This window comes from Marmota monax, unplaced genomic scaffold (genome assembly GCF_021218885.2).
Source record: "Marmota monax isolate L192 unplaced genomic scaffold, Marmota_monax_Labrador192_F-V1.1 WCK01_AAM20220418_F8-fsc00018, whole genome shotgun sequence".
NCBI lineage: Eukaryota > Metazoa > Chordata > Mammalia > Rodentia > Sciuridae > Marmota > Marmota monax.
In genome coordinates this window covers 3,581,988-3,599,082 of record NW_026692201.1, presented here as the reverse complement: position 1 = coordinate 3,599,082, position 17,095 = coordinate 3,581,988, and the positions used below count along the sequence as shown (strand labels likewise).

At 33.0% G+C, this 17,095-nt stretch overlaps 1 protein-coding gene across 4 annotated transcripts in view; it reads left to right on the top strand.

Annotated features, from left to right (window-relative positions):
* Nucleotides 1-17,095, top strand: part of Fcho2 (FCH and mu domain containing endocytic adaptor 2) — a 141,020-nt gene that overhangs the window by 71,624 nt on the left and 52,301 nt on the right. For all 4 annotated transcript variants that reach the window (XM_058574144.1, XM_058574146.1, XM_058574143.1 and 1 more), the window contains exons 9-11: nucleotides 10,688-10,732; nucleotides 12,370-12,442; nucleotides 16,005-16,029. In XM_058574144.1, the coding sequence (XP_058430127.1) occupies nucleotides 10,688-10,732; nucleotides 12,370-12,442; nucleotides 16,005-16,029 (143 nt within the window). The remainder of the gene's footprint in view (nucleotides 1-10,687; nucleotides 10,733-12,369; nucleotides 12,443-16,004; nucleotides 16,030-17,095) is intronic.

Sequence of the window (17,095 nt, the reverse complement as noted above, 5' to 3'; positions counted from 1 at the left end):
TTCAACCCCCTAGGTTGGCATTTACAAGTTTTTGTTGGGACATCTGATTAGTCCCTTTGGTGTATATTTAGAGGTATAATTACTGATTCAAGTGATAATTCTGCTTGACTTCCTTGAGGAATTCCCAAACTGTTTTCTACAGCAGCTTTTCCTCTTTGCATTCCTACTGAGGGTTGAGGGATCCAGTTTCCCCATGTTCTTGCCAACATTATTTTTACTTATTTTTAAATTGTAACTGTGTTAGTGGGTGTGAAGTAGATATTATTGTGGTTTTGATTTTCATTTCCCTAAAGACTAATAATGATGCTAAGCATCTTTTTATGTGCTTGTTGGCTATTTGTATGTATTCCTTGGTGATGCGCTCTTTCAAGTCCTTCCTCCACCTACTGTTTTTAAACATGCTTTTGTTAGTATGTTGTAGTTACACATAATAGTGGGGTTCATTTCAATGTAATGATGCATATTTGAAATATAATTTGCTCCATTTCAGTCCCCAGTGCTTTTTCTTTCCCTCTCCTCCTCCCTCCCCTTGTTCCCCTTCCTCTCCTCTACTGGTCTTTTGGTCTTCCTTCTAATTTATTTATTTATATTTTAATTGGGACTTTATACATATACACAAAGGTCAAATTCACTGTAACAAATTAATTCCACCCTCCCTTTTCCCTTCTTAACTCTCCTTGCTTACTCCACTGATCATCTTTCTGTTTTCATGAGATCCATGCCACCCCGACTCCCCAGTCCTTCCTTAGAATATGAGAGAACATTTTGACATTTGAGTTTCTGAGTCAGGAATATTTCACTTAGCATGATGTTCTCCAGTTTCATTTACCAGCAGTGCCACAATTTTAGTCGTGTTTATGGCCAAGTAAAACTCCATTGTGCATACAAACCACATTTTCTTAACCCATTTGTCTGTTGATGGATACCTGGGCTGGTTCCACAGCTTGGCTATTGTGAATTACACTTTCGCAAACATTGATGTGCTTGTATCACTGTAGTATGCTGATTTTAATTGTGGATGAATACCAAGTGGTGGGATAGCTGGGTCATGGGGTGGTTCTATTCCCAATCTCTTGAAGAATCTCCATACTGCTTTCCAAAGTGGTTATACTAATTTGCAGTCCCAGCCCGTGGGCTCTCTTGTCATGCTCTTAATCATTTCCTTTGCTGTGTGTGAGTGTACCTTTTCCCTCACATCCTCACCAGCATTTATTATTGTTTGTGTTCTTGATGAATACCATTCTAACTGGATTGAGATGGAATCTCAAAGTGTTGTTTTGGTTTGCATTTCCCTGATTGCCATGGATATTGAACATTTTTTCATAATTTGTTGACCATTTATATTTCTTCCTTTGAGAAATACCTGTTTGGTTCTTTTGTCCATTTATTAATTGGGTTTTTGTTTTGTTTTGCTATTAAGTTTTCTTGAGTTGTTTATGTATTCTGGGTATTAATCCCCCCATCAGAGGAGTGACTGGCAAATATTTTCTCCTATTCTGTAGACTCTCTTGTCATGCTCTTAATCATTTCCTTTGCTGTTCAGAAGATTTTTTAATCTGATAGCATCCCACTTGTTGATTCTTGGTTTTATTTCTTGAGTTTCGGGGATCTTGTTAAGGAAGTTGCTGTCTGCGCCAATATGTTGGAGTGTTGATTCTGTTTTCTTCTATCAGTTGCAAAGTTTCTGGTCTAATACTAAGTAAGGTCTTTGATCCACCTTGATTGGACTTACATGCAGGGTGAGAGGATTCTAGTTTTCATTCTATATGTGGATATTCAGTTTTATCAGCACCATTTGATAAAAGACTTTTCTCTAACATAGATTTTTGGCATCTTTGTCAAGTATTAGATAATTGTAACAGTGCCCCACCGCCTTTTAAGGTAGGGTTTTGCCATGTTGTCCAGGCTGGTCTTGAATTCCTGGGTTCATGTGATCTTGCTCACCGTCTGAGTAGCTGGGACTACAGGTGCACATCACTGTAACCAGCTTGCCCATTTTAAAATTAGATTCTTTTTGTTGTTGAGTTCAAAGAGTTTATTCTGGACACCAGATCCTTATCATATAAATAGTTTGCAAGTATTTTCTACCAATGTATGGTTTATCTTCATTTAAAAAAAATAATGCATAGATTTTTTTTGGTGGGGAGGAGGGGTACGTGGATTGAACTCTGGGGCACTTGACTACTGAGCCACATCGTCAGCCATATTTTGTATTTTATTTAGAGATGGGGGTCTCACTGAGTTGTTTAGCACCTCGCTTTTGCTGAGGTGGACTTTGAACTTGAGATCCTCCTGCCTTAGAGATTTTCTTTCAAAGTTGCTGGGATTACAGGTGTGTGCTCTATACCCGGCTGAACAAATGTTTTTTTTATTTGATGAAGTTCAATTTATTATTTGTTTTGGTTGTGCTTTCACTGTCATATTAAAGAAATCATTACCAAATTAAAGGTCATAAAGATTTATTTATATGTTATATACAGTATCAGTTTAAGAGTTTTAACTTCATTATTTTGTATATTAATATCCAGTTGTCCTAGCACCATTTGTTGAACAGGTTAATCTTTTCTAATTGGATTGATGTAGCACTTGGTTGAAAATCACTTGTATTGGTGTATGGGCTTGTTTCTGGAATCTCAGTTCCATCCTTATGCTAGTATCACACTAGTCTGATGACTGAAGTAAGTTTTAGTAAGTTTTGAAATGAGGTAATGTGAGACCTCTAACTTTTCCTCTCTTGGGTCTCATTTTTAAACTTTTACTGAACATGTTTGTTACCTTGTGATTTTTTTTTACATCAGAAGTTTAACATGAAATCTCACTTGTTAAAATCAGTGTGTCAGCAGGACTAAATAATGGAGATTCTAGAGGAGAATTTCACCTTTTTCAGCTTCTAGAAATTATTGCTGTGCAAATTCTTTGGGTTGCGGCCCCCTTCTGTAATTTTCCAGATAGCAAAGGCTAGCCACGTTCTTCCCACACTGCATCATTTTAATCTCCTCTCCCCCTCCTTTTTCCCTTTTCTATTTTTGAATATCTCTTTATTACATTGGGACTACTCTGATAACCCAGGGTAACCTCCTTGGTTTAAGATCATCTGATTACTAATGTTAATTTCATCTTCAATCTAAATTCCCCTTTGCCTTATAACCTAATGTAACATATTCAAAGGTTCTGGAGTGAACATGTGGACCTCTTTGGGGGAAAGGAGACATTATTCTGCCTGCCACATTGAAGAGTTTTTCTTTCTTTCTTTTTTTTTTTTTACATTTTATATATATATATGCGCATTATATATATGTGCTCTCTCTCTCTCTCTCTCTCTATATATATATACACACACACACACACACACACATATACATGTATATATAGTTTTAGATGGACACAATACCTTTATTTTATGTGGTGCTGGGGATCGAACCCAGTACCTCACACATGCTAGGCGAACGCTCTACCACTAAGCCACAACCTTGGCTGAGGTGTTCTTTATGGTATATGAAGTGTATCTGTTGAGAGTATATATGATAAGTTTTAGAAATTTTGAACAATTGGACACATGTCATCACAACTTAGTTTTAAAACATTATCCATCATCCTAAAAACTTTCCTTGTGTCTGTTTGATGGTGTCATTCCAAGCATACAACCACTATCTCTATTTTTGATTTTTCTAGAATTTTTTATATAAATGAAATACGTAATTTTTAATATCTGACTTCTTTCGCTTAGGTAACGTTTTTGAGGTTTATTCACATTATTTCATCTATCATTACTTTTTTTCTGATGAGCTGTATGGAATAACCACGGTTTATTTAGTGTTATGGTTTGGATATAAAATGTTTCCCTAAAGGCTGGTATATTGGAAATGATGTTCAATGTAGCAACATTCATTCAAAATGATTAAATAAGGGGTATAACCTAATTGATAGGTTAATTTATTTGATGGCTTAATGATTTGAATGGATTACTGGGTGATAACTGTAGGTGGGTGGGGCAAGACTGGAGGAAGTAGTTGGGGGGGGTGTACCCTTGGGCATTATATTTTGTCCCTGGATCCATAACTTCTCTCTTTCCTATTCCTGATTGCCATAAGTTGAGCAGCTTTCTTCCCATGCTCTTCTGCCACAATAGTTTGCCTTACCTCAGGTGGAGAGTAATGGAGTTGACCAACTATGGACAGAGACTTCTGGAACCATGAATCAAAATAAACTTTTCCTCCTCTAACTTGTTCTTGCCAGGTATTTTGGTCACAGTGATGAAATGCTGACTAACACATTTAGTAATTTTCCTGTTGATAAACATTTACAATGTTTCTAGTTTTGGGGCTATTATGAATAATACTCCTATGAATTTTAACATGTAAGTCTTTATGAGACGTATGTTTTCATATTTCTTGGGTAGAGATTTCTAGGAGTGGAAAGGCTAGGTTTTTTTTTGGTGGGGGGAGGTGGGTATTGGGGATTGAAATCAGGGAAACTCAACCACTGAGCCACATCCCCAGTCCTATTTTTGTATTTTATTTAAAGACAGGGTCTTACTGAGTTGCTTAATGCCTTGCCATTGCTGAAGTTGTCTTTGAACTTGCAATTCTCCTGTCTCAGCCTCCCGAGCTGCTGGGAATACAAGCGTGTATTTAGCCCCACTAAAGGCTAGTTCTTATGATAGCTATATGCTTTACTTTTAACATACTGCCAAACTGTTTTCCAACATAATTGTAGCATTTTACAGTTCTCACCAGCAATGCATGAAGGTTCTACCTTTGCCTGTATGTAGGATTGTGTCTTTTAGAATATAGGCATTCTACCAGGATAATAGTGCCTCATTGATTTTTTTTTTTTTAATCTATATTTACCCAACTACTAATAATGTTGAACATGTTTTCAGGTACTTATCATTAACAGTTTTCTTTCTTTTTTAAAAATATTACTTTTAGTTGTTGACAACCTTTATTTATTCATTTATATGCAATGCTGAGAATCGAACCCAGTGCCTTTCACATGCTAGGCAAGCGGTCTACCACTGAGCTACAACCCCAGCCCCAACTGTTTTTTTTTTTTTAATTTTAATTTTTGTGGTATTGGGGATTGAATTCAGGGGTATTCTACCACTGTGCCACTCCCTATCCCTGTTTAGTTCTTGTTTTGAGACCAGGTGTCATTGAATTGCTCAGACTGGTCTTGAACTTGTGTTCCCCCTGCCTCGCACCACCCCATATCCCCCCCCTCAATATCTGGAATTACAGATGTTTGCTATGATACCCAGCTAATAATTTTCTTTGTCAGAGAGTAATTCATATCCTTTGAGCATTTTAAAATTGGATTGTCAATCCTATTAATTCTGAATACAAGCCACCCAGATGCATATTTTGTTTACATTTTCTCTCAGTCTATAGATTGTCTTTTTTAATTTTAATGGTAGTTTTTGAAGAATGAAAAGTTTTTATGAAATCCAGTGTACCTAATTTTAATTTTGTGTATATTATGCTTTTGGTTTCATATCTAAGAATTGTCTAACTCAAAGTCAGAAAAGATTTTTTTTCTCTAATATTGTAGGTTTGGGGGAGAAATTTTATATTTTTAGAAGGGCATAGATGATAGACTAAAAAGAGCTCCCTGTGGCCAAAGTTGGAATGACTTGAACAAGTCATAAGTAATGAATATATTGGATTATAACCCAAAGAATAAAATAAATATCTATGAGTCTGTATAGATATAAAATAATGTTATAAATAATATTACAATGCATTTTGCATTTGTTTCAAAATAATAAGTAAGTTTTAATGCAGAAAAATAACCAAAATTTTAGACACTTCACCAAAGAAAATATATGAATAACTAATAAGCAAATAAAAAGATTCTGAACTTCATTATTTATTAGAGGTATGTAGATTAAAACCATATTAACATCACTACATACTTTAAGAGCGTGATTATTTAAAAAAAAAAAAAAAAAAACACTGACCAACCATACCAAGTCCATAAAGATGTGGAAGAACTAGAACTCATATACACTGATGATAGTAAATATAAAATGGTATAACCATTCTGGAAAACAGCCCACAGGTTCTTAGAAATCTTAACATACACCTACCATATGATCCAGCCATTCTACTCCTAGGTATTTACCTAAAAGAAGAGGAAATGCATATCCTGAAAAGACATATATGAATGTTCATTGTAGTTTTATTTATAGTAGCCCCAAATAGGAAATGGTCTGAATGTCCTTTAACAGAAGAATGGATAAGCAAATAGTGGTGTAAGGTACTACCCAAGAGTGAAAATTAATGAACTATTGATTCATGGAAGAACATGGATGAATAATTATGCAGGTCAGTGGTTGCCTTGGGATGGGTAGAATGGGATACAAAAGAGCAAGCATGAAGTGGTGGTTTATATTATTTGTGGCAGTAGACTCACAAATGTGACACATGTCAAAATTTACCACATTTTATAATTTAAATACATTTATAGTTTATTATGTGTTAATTACAACTCAGCAAAGCTGTTTAAAAGAGGGTGGAAGAATCCCTTCAGAAGTTTTGGCCTGCATAACAGAAAGGTTGAGATTGCCATTAACTGAGATGGGCAGGGCTTACTGATGTAAGTACTGTAATTAAAAGTACAAACAAGGTTCTAGTGAATATCATAGGGGATGCAAAAATATGACTCTATCTAGGGGTATGTGCACAGTGTCAGAATTTGAATGTACTTGGAGGAGGTTATATTTCAATGCTAAGATTCTGTGTTTGGAGAACTTGATGAAAATTTGGAAGATTTTTCAATAATTGAAATCTATTTGATATAAGACTGATTTCCAAATTTGCCTCATTGCTAGTTTTCCATCTTTGGGTACCTAGATTATTTTTTTCCTTAGCTTGTTATTTCTGTGCATTGCCACAGAAATTCTGATTTTATTTATGTAGGGTGGGAACCACTATGTTTTAAAACTCCTCAGCTTACTTAATGCATAGAGGTTGAGAACCTGCAACATTAAGTCTCCTGGATGCATGTTATAAACCTAATTCAGACTTATTGAATCAGAATATGTATTTTAATAAGATCCCCAGGTGATTTGTGTGTACAGTATAATTGGAAGAGCACTGTATAGATTTACTGAATATAAATGTGACCCCAAGGTAAATACAGCAGTAGCCCCAGGGTCCACTTAAACCATAGTTCTCAAAGTGTTATTCCAGGACCATGAAAATGCAAATTCCAGAGCAGCACTCCAGACCTTCCAAATAGGATAACTATGGGTGGGGGCTCAAGGTTTTGTGATTTTACTAGTCTTCATGAGATTCTGTACATGATAGAGCTTAGAAGTGTTGCACTAGAAATTTTTCTTTATGAATTCCTCAACATAACTCTCTGTTTGGGGATGTAGCTCAGTGGTAATTTGTACTTAGCATGCATAGGACTCTGGAAAGAAGATATTGATTGAAGGAAGTGTCATTAATGTCAGTACCTTAATTTGAAACTATTTAGCAAAAGGAAAAATAAAAACAACAACCTGTGTGTATGGATATACTTAGAGAAAACATGTACGACAAAGGTATTATTGTTATCGCCTTTTACAAATGTAGAACCTGGGTTCAAAGAAAGTAACTAGTCCAAGACGATCAGCTGGCAAGCAAGTGGTGGAACTGGAACTTGAATCTCTGTGACCTTTATATGTCACCACAAGCTGGAGTTTGATGCTGTTTTATGTGTTAGCTTGCCTGGTTCATCATCTCAGGTATCTGGGTGTGTGGCTTTGTTACATTCCTCAGGCATAGGAGCAAGCTTGAAAATGTACCCATTGACTTCCATTGCTATTAGTCAACCTCTCACCCTACACAGGCACATCCCTTCATTAGACTTTGAGTGTATGTGTAAACATGTTTTATTTATTTACTTGTTTGTTTTGCAGTACTGGGAATTGAACCCATGACCTCCTGCATTGTGAGGCAAGCCCTCTACCACTGAGCTGTGTCTTCAGCCCTTTTGTAAAATTTGTAGATGGGACTTGGTCAGTTGTCCAGGCTGCAACTTGTGATCCTCTTACCTCAGTCCCCTGAGTAGCTGGACTTATAGATGTACACTACCACACCCAGCTGTCTAAGCATGTTTATATGTTTTAACTTGGCTCTAATTAGAATCAGATGTTCTTTGGTTTTATTGGGAATATGCAGAAATGTGCTTGATTTGAGTAGCCCAGGTACTCAAATCAAGTTTTGAGGCCAGTTTTTAATTTGATGAAGTTGCAAATTTTCCATATTGGTGGCTTTGAGATTTAGGATTGATTCCAAAGCAGTGGAGACTGTTAATTCAGTATTTCACATATTTTATACTTTGTTTCATTCCATAGAACATTTGTGATGATTAAACATTAATGTTAAGTAAGTTGCTTTTCCTCTTGTAACATTTCTTTAAAGTTCTGATCCAAATTAGGCTTGGATGAATTTATTAGGTTGATGGCTTTTTTTGTAGCAATAATTTATTCTAACCGGCTGGTTAAAGCATCATATTTAAGAATTGTTTTGCTTTAAATTGATGACCTTTTAGAGTTGTTCTTTTGAGTTTAATTGAACTCATAGTGGCATTTTTAGATAATGTGTGATAAGAGCATCAAGAGACAGAACCAAAATGGTTTTATTTACTTTTATATAAACTAAATTGCCCTTGTGACCCAGCATAAAATCTAAGTGCTAAGAGCAGTTATTAATATTGACACCAGAATTAATTGAGTCTAAAACAGTCAAAATTCCAGTTGTAGTGAACTATTCATTAAGATTCTTACTCTGGCTTTAGTACTGTCAAAAAAATAACTAGTCTTATGATTAAATAGCAGAATGATGGGCAGTACACTGCATTTGAGAGAGATGCTGAATAAACTTTCCACTTGTGAAATAGTTCAGAAGTGACATGCTTCAAGGGGGGTCAGTCTGTGCATTGATATCCAGCTGAGCTGTCAACTGGCACTGAGCCAGGCACGCAAAGCCTTGCCGTGTGAAGGAACATGTGGAGCATATGCATTTGAGAAAGAAAATCTTTCTGTACATGATTTAATGGTTGTTTTTTTTTTTTTTGAAGATTGTATTTAGTTTTATTATATTAGAAACTTGGTATTTCTGCCTTTAGAAGAAAAGTTTATGTGGATGGTACTTAAAATTTTATAACTTGAAAGGATTTGACATTTTATATTTGAAAAATATTTATTTTGAATATTTTAATTGGATATTTTTTTTATTTTGAATAGATTTTAGAGGCTTTTTAGAAGCAAAGGGGAAATTAATCAAAATATGTCTACATAGGAAAAGGGTTTTTGAGGAAGAAATGTGGACTTTTGTTTGAAGACTGGTTTTATAGTTAAAGGATATATTTACTCTTTTTACATATACCAATTCACCCAGAGATCTTTAAAAAGATGTTTTTATACCACATTTACTGAGATGATGTTGTAAAAGTAAATGCAATTTGTAAATAATGCAGATTGTTTGGCATTGGTGTTTTTTATTTTTATCTTTATCCCCCTCTCTAAAATGAGCTCTTAGTCTATTGGCTAATTATTTTTAGATTCTCCTAGTTGTAGAGAAATATTTCTTGCTGATCAGTGATTTTTTATAATAAAATGATCAATAAGACCTCTGATCATGAATTAGCACAGTTATGGTTAAGCTTAACATTTCACAAGAACCATTAAATAAATTCTCTATCATTTTTTCTTCAGATCCTCTTGTCATTTTTTCTTTAGTCTCTATTTTTAAGTTGGCATTGCAGGTTATACCAGTTACCTTTAATAAATTAAAAATTATTTTACAAAAATTCTGGGCTTTCATAAACTTACATAGTATAACCGGGCTAATATGTCAGTTTAGTGAGATAAGTTTTTTAGACTGATGTTTAGCTTTTAGGATATTGCAATGGGAAAAATCATGCTTTTGCTGCTTTCCTATTTAAATAGTATAGTATTTCCCATATATGAAATATATCCTATTTTTCATTTAAGTCTAGTCTTGGCAGTTCTCTCATTTCATGGCTATTTTACCATCTATTTCCTTTCTACAGCCTATCCCTCATACTAGCATTAAATTAATTTTCATGTAAGACCAGTTTACAGGTATGTGTGTGTGTGTGTGTGTTATAATCCCAGAGCCACCACTTAACTAGCATGTATTAATTAATTGATATATTTAACAAATATTTACTGAAGTCTTCATATTTGCTAAGCATTGTTCTAGGAAATGAGGATATAGTGGTGACCAAGACAGATGAGATCCCAAGCTTACATTCTAGTAGTATTTACCTTTTGGTACCCCTGTTTTTCCCATGAGCATAGCCAAGGATTTAGCAGCTGCCTCGTATCATTTTTATTTTCTCTTACTAACTGTGCTAAAGCTCCTTGAAAGCAGAAAGTATATGTTAAATCTGCGTCTTCAGTTCTCTAGTATCCAGTAAATTATTGTGATCATAATAGGCTATTCTCAAGTTTTTTCACTGTTAGGATTATTTGTTTTACAAGACTTATTTCTGATATTTAAATTAGTATTAATTAATGTCAACTTATATTTTAATAACACAGGAATACATTACAGAACAGTCTTGTCAATTACATTAAAATTTAAAAATGTAAAAAACAAGGATGTATTATAATGGAATTTATCCAATAATCATTTTCTACTAGTTATTCTTTTTTTTTTTTACTCCCCAGGCCTCATTGAATTTGAAGAATGTGACCCTGCTAGTGCAGTTGAAGGTAAGTTGATGTCTTATAATGTGCTAACTCACATGGCAACAGCTAGTGTCATCTGTTTAGTAAACAAAGAGGGGCTGCTAGCCATAGGTGTTACCATGCCTGTGGAGTGACATAAAAATCTGAATGTGAGCTACTAGAAATAATTTGAAAGTAATATTCTGTTTTTTCCAATCCTTACCTAAGAGTTTGGAAAAATTATTTGTTATAGTGTCTAAGTTTATTATTGGGGTTCTCAGTAGCCCTGGGACCTAGCCTTCTAACACTCACTACCTGTTGGAAAACAGTATTTTAAGTTCTCTGAACCTTAACTTTTTATTGCAAAGTGAAAATAATAAAATATAATACCTATACTATGAGAATAAAAAAGTTGATTTTTAGCATATCATCATGTGTTATGTTTAGGGTTTGTTTTGCATGATAGCAAGTCCATCATGATACTGTATCTGATGAGTTAAAAAACAAAACCAAAACTCTTGAATTTCTTAGTCTGAAATGAGAGATTAACTTAGGTTACTGAGGGTTTGTTACTGTTCACCAGTACACTTAAATTCCATCAACAATTACTAGCATAACTGACTCTTAAAAATAATTTTCATATAACTAGGGGATGAGGAATTGACATAGTAGAAAGAACAAAGATGATTTTTTTCTCTTTGGTTCTCGTAGGTAAAATTAGTGATATTCCTTTATAGTATTAGTGATAACATATGGACATAAGAATGCCTTACTACTGACATTTCATATCTCTCTTCTAATGGATTGACTGGCCTTTTTTTTTTTTTTTAAATTTTTAAATTTTTCATGGTATCAGGGTTGGACCTAAGGTCTTCACATGCTAGGCAAGCACTCATTCCCAGCTACATCCTCAGCTCTATTATCTTTTTATTCAAAACAACACATTTATAATTTGTGACCCTCTGGACAAGGATCATGATCTGACCTGCTTTTAAAACAAAATATAATATAATGAGTATTGTACTTTCTTTAAAATTTTAAGATACCTCCATGTGCTTATTTTGCTTGAGGTGACTTATGGGACACTTAGGAGAAGAAAGAGAATTTCATTGATTAAGTGAATGTTCTATAATCTTTTGGTGAATAATAGGCTAATAATGAATGAAGAAAAGTTTAAACAGACTATGATTGTGTTTAAATACTAGGGCTTATTTATTTATTTTCTGGAACCAGGGATTTAACCCAGAGGCACTTAACCACCAAGCCACATCCCCAGCCCCCCACCTTTTTTATACCTTTGTTTTATTTACTTATTTTTATGTGGTGCTGAGGTTCGAACCCAGGGTCTCGAATATGTTGGGTGAGCGCTCTTCCACTGAGCCACAACCCCAGCCCCCCCAGCCCTTTTTATATTTTATTTAGAGACAGGGTCTCACCAAGTTTTTAGGGCCATCCTAAGTTGCTGAGGCTGGCTTTGAACGATCCTCCTTCCTCAGATTCAGGTCCTGAGATGCTAGGATAAATACTAGAATTTAAAGGTTAATACTTTTATTTCTTTCATCCACATTTAGCATCAACAATTATAAACAAATCGTGTTGAAAACACAAAAAAATATTTCATAAGTTTAATATATTTATTAGGAGCAGATGTGTTTCTGTAACAATATACATTTATCTTAAAGGCATAAAACCAAGGAAAAGAAAGACTTTTGCTTTGCCAGGAATAATTAAAAAGGAAAAGGATGCAGAATCTGTGTAAGTATTTTAAATATTGTGAAAATCTATTCCATTGTTATAAGTGAATAAGACTGTTGTTGTTTTGAATTTGGAAAGAGAAAAGTCATTTGGAAATCACTCAAAATATATATCTAAAGTATGAAAAAGCAAACCTATTTTGTAAATATATTCGCCAGTTCCTTTGGTTAGAATATTGGTTAATTCCTTTTTTTTTTTTCAGTTGTAGATTGAAGCAATACCTTTGTTTTTATTTTTATTTTTTATTTTTATGTGGTGCTGAGAATTGAACCCAGTGCCTCACACGTGCCAGGCAAGCGCTCTACCACTGAACCACAACTTTAAGCCCTAGTTAATTACTTAAAATTTTTAAGACATTGGGTTTGGGGCTGTGGCTCAGTGGTAGAGTGCTTGCCGAGCATGTGTGAGGCACTGGGTTCAGGTCTCAGCACCACATAAAAATAAACAAATAAAGGTCCATCAACAGCTAAAAAAAATATTTAAAAATAAATTTAAGACATTATAGATGAAATCTTTAGTGTCTTGAAATTGAAACTTTTAAAATACTCTGATTTTTATAAAATTATACATGCATATTTTTAAAAATTAAAAGGCAGAAAAACCAAAAAATCCTACAATCTTATTATCTAAAATAAAATCTCTGGTCAACTATTTGATGAAAATCTTCCTGGACAATTCTAAGCTATAAGCATGTAGAGATATATGTATATATCAGTGGAAAATGTTGAACAGCAAGAGAGGGAAACCTTAACATATTTTACCATTTATAGGAAGTTCTCATTTTTATTTTATTTTTTTTAAGTTTTTTTTTTTAGGAAGTTCTCATTTTTAGATGGAGTATGTAGTCTTCTTACACATCTTATTTATCTTCTTTTAAGAATAAGAAAATAGTATACAAAGAATATATAATTAGCATATAATAAATTGAGCTAATATTATTAGCCAAACAAAATTACCATGGCTATATTTAAAACTTCTTAGGATATTAAAATAAACTTACTTAGGGTGGCCACTAAGACCAGTTAAATCTTGTTCTCTAGGCATGAGACCTTAGCATAGTTTTTGTTGTGTTTCATTTTAAGCAACCTATATAAGCATTCCTAATATAAGCCTAGGTTTGAAAAAACTTGGAGCTATGATTATTCAGAGACAAACTCAAAGTAAAGGAATCTTCCTTTCCATAATTACTCAGTCTGTTTAAACTGAAGAGATACTAATCAAAAGGCTTGAATGATTTGTTAACCCAGGAACACTGTCTGAAAATAAGCTTAAAATCCCTGTTTCTTTAGCATAATCAGTAGAACTCTTATGATATTTTGATTGGTGCTCATATTTTCAACATTAGAGAATAATTTGTGCATTGAATATTCTTACTTCCTATCTAATTACTGAGTTTCTCCTTTTCTAAATGTCTGTTTCTTTTTTCTTAATTTGGTTCAAAAATTAAAAGCATTGAAAGTGATTTATATATTTGTGGATAGCATCTTTTCTTCTAATGTTTTTCTTAAGCATTTATGAAGGTGATATTTTACTAAGAGGATGGAACCTAATTTCTTTTTGCAATATTGAAAATACATATTGAAGTTTAAACAATTTATTTGTTAAGTAAATTTTTTTTAAATGTAGCCAGTTTATGTGCTAGTGACTATATTGTAAAGAATAATAGCCTTAAATAAAGATCTTTTTATCATGTCTGGCTTTCACTACTGTTCACTCAATGAACTTATAATTTTAAATGCCATGCTTTGGAAATTATTTTCATGATCAATGAATTCCGGTAGGATTATTAAACCACTTGGATGTTAGATTTTTTTTTTTTTTTTTTAACAAAAGACAATACAAGAACAGAAAGTCAGTGCTTAAGCCACTGTACCACCGTCACCTTCTTTCAAACTTCTTGGCAGGAAAAATGTGAGAATTCACTTTGCTTGAAATCCTAGAGGCTCTTGGCATGCCTTTCTTCATAGCCTGAAAGCTTTTAAGTGTTCAGTAATTATGATAGATGAGTCCTGCTTAGACCTTACTCTTCCTAGAGCTTTATCTGCAGGTCTCATACTGCTTACCATGAAGGCAAACAGATAAGATGTGTGCTTTACCACACAGACTGGAGAGTTCTGGCTCAAAGCCAAAGAATAAACTGTTTGGAACATTAACACTTTATGTTTAAATGTATCTTTAAAAAAGGAGAATATGGGAATGTTCTAACATCTTCATTGATTTAATTCTCTAGAAGAATTATCTATGTTATTACTGTGTCTTTTCTGGAACATTATCTCAAAGCATGCATTTTTTTTTCATATTATATTCCTTACGTATGAGTAAGGAATTTTAAACTGCAATTTTCAGTGACTCCTTGCCCCCCTTTGAGATGGGGTCTTTCTAATGTGCTTTGTGGCCCAGACTAGTTTTGAACTCATACTGAAGCAGTCCTTCCACCTCAGCTTCCTTAGCTGGGATTACTGGCATGTGTCACTGTGCCTGACTTTTTTAAAGTGGCTTTTAAGGGATTTGCATTTATGTATTTATTGGGGGTTTCCATTTTGTTTAAGAGCAGTGTAGTGATCTGTACTTTTCCTTTGTAAATCTATTTCATCCTATCTTCCTTTAACATAACTCTTAAATTTGCATATTTTTCTGGTCTCTGCTTAGTCTTTCTAAGCACAGACCAGAAAAATACCTATTTCTATAAGATTCTTATATTGTATGCATTAATTATTTTAAGTAAAAAGTATAAATGCCTTTTAAGTTTGAACTCTCAATTATTGTACATTTGTTTTAGATTATATACATAGAAATTCTTTTAACCTTATTACTCAAGAACTTAGTGGACTTAATTGTATTCTGATCTTTTTATTTTAGTTTAACATTTAAAATAATAGCTTTCCCTAGGTTATATGAAAATTCAATATTTGTTCATCAGATACATGATAGAATACTAGTTCTCAACTATATACTCTGTTAGACTTCAAAGTTACACCAAAGGCAAGTTTTCTTGTTCAGCATGTTTGGAGAAAACCAGTTTTGACTTCTGTGTATGCCAAGTTATAAAAAGTACTTCAAATGAAACTGAAGTGTTTAAATATTATTTTAAAATTTTATTTACCAATAAATATAAATTATCCACTAGTTTTAAAGTTTTAGACTACTTCCTCCCTTAAATATAGACCTTACTTTTTAAAGCCAAGTTTCCTTCTGGCAAAGGAATTTAAAATAAACAAAAACTTTCTCTACTTGGAGAATTAAAAGTCATTAGAAAGCCTTATGGAACTGCCAACTTTTTTGGTATGAAGTATGAGTATCCATGGAATGAAGTATTTTTGAAAATAATTTTTAGGATATTTGAAAGCTGTTTTTGTTTTTGTCAGGTGTTATGGGTATAGGAATTTCTTTTTTGAATTTTAAAATAATTTGGTATAATTTAATCTTCATAATTTGTTTTCTCTAGATATTTGTGTAGAGTTTAAGTAAAAGTTATGTTTATGTACCAAAATAAATACTTTAAATATGGCATAATAAGTGACAGTTCTAATAGTTGAATGTTTTTGATACTTTGTTTTAATAGGGAATGCCCCGATGCAGATTCACTTGTAAGTAGATTTACCTTTGATATAATTCATATTAGCTCTTTTCATTAGAAAAAAACTAGCATGTTTGAATTGTTAATAGATCTTTAAAACACTAGAAAAATACTAACCATGTTAGTATAAATTCACTATTAAACTTATTTTAAAAATGTATCTTTGGTTTAACATTGCCAGATGACTTTCCCGTGAGTTAGTATTTTTCAACTACCTTTTAAAAGTGGATATTTAACTTTTGAAATTGGAGCAATGCTGTATCATTATTCTTTTTCAAGGGAAACATGCCAGATAGACTATCTGCATCCTTTATTTTATAAATTATAGTGCTTTTACTAGTTTAGTCTTAGCTTTATTAAAATACTGCCTTTTTGTTAATGTATTTGAGTTTCATTTAAAACGTTGTCATTTTGGAAGCAACAAACATGGTCAGTATTTTTTTGCACTTTTTGTTTTAAAGGAGGTTTATTTATATTTCTTGGTTAAATGTATTTCCTTATATATAATTAAAGAAGATATTAAATGAAATGCCAAGTGGGTTCAGTGGCAGAGTAGATTGAAATAAAGTGTAGACAGACTTATTTTTTCAAACTGTTCCTTAGATACTGATTGTATTGATAAGTATAGGAGTTTCAAATATTCTCTCTTTTTAAGGTTATCATTCTTACTTGCATAACTGTTTTTTCCTTTTACCCTAAAGCTTTTTGATCTTTTACAGTAGAATGGTTAACTAAAAATATTTTGTAAAACATTGTATTTTCTGTAACTTAGGTATTAACTTTTTATTTCAGTTTTAAAACAAAATTATGATTTATTAATAAATTATATGAAAATTAAGAAGTAGGATTCCTGAGTTAAAAATCATTAGAATGTTTCTGGAGATACAATGTGTCTTTACCTTAGTACTTGATGCCCTTGATTAACCAATTAATAAAAAAGCAGATGTGTTTTACATTTACTACAGTTCTCATCATGCATTTTATTTCTCAGTTGATTATCATAGCATTTATTTGATGATTGAAACATTGAATAAAATTATTTAGTACTTCATGTTTTATTTTACATATACTCTCTT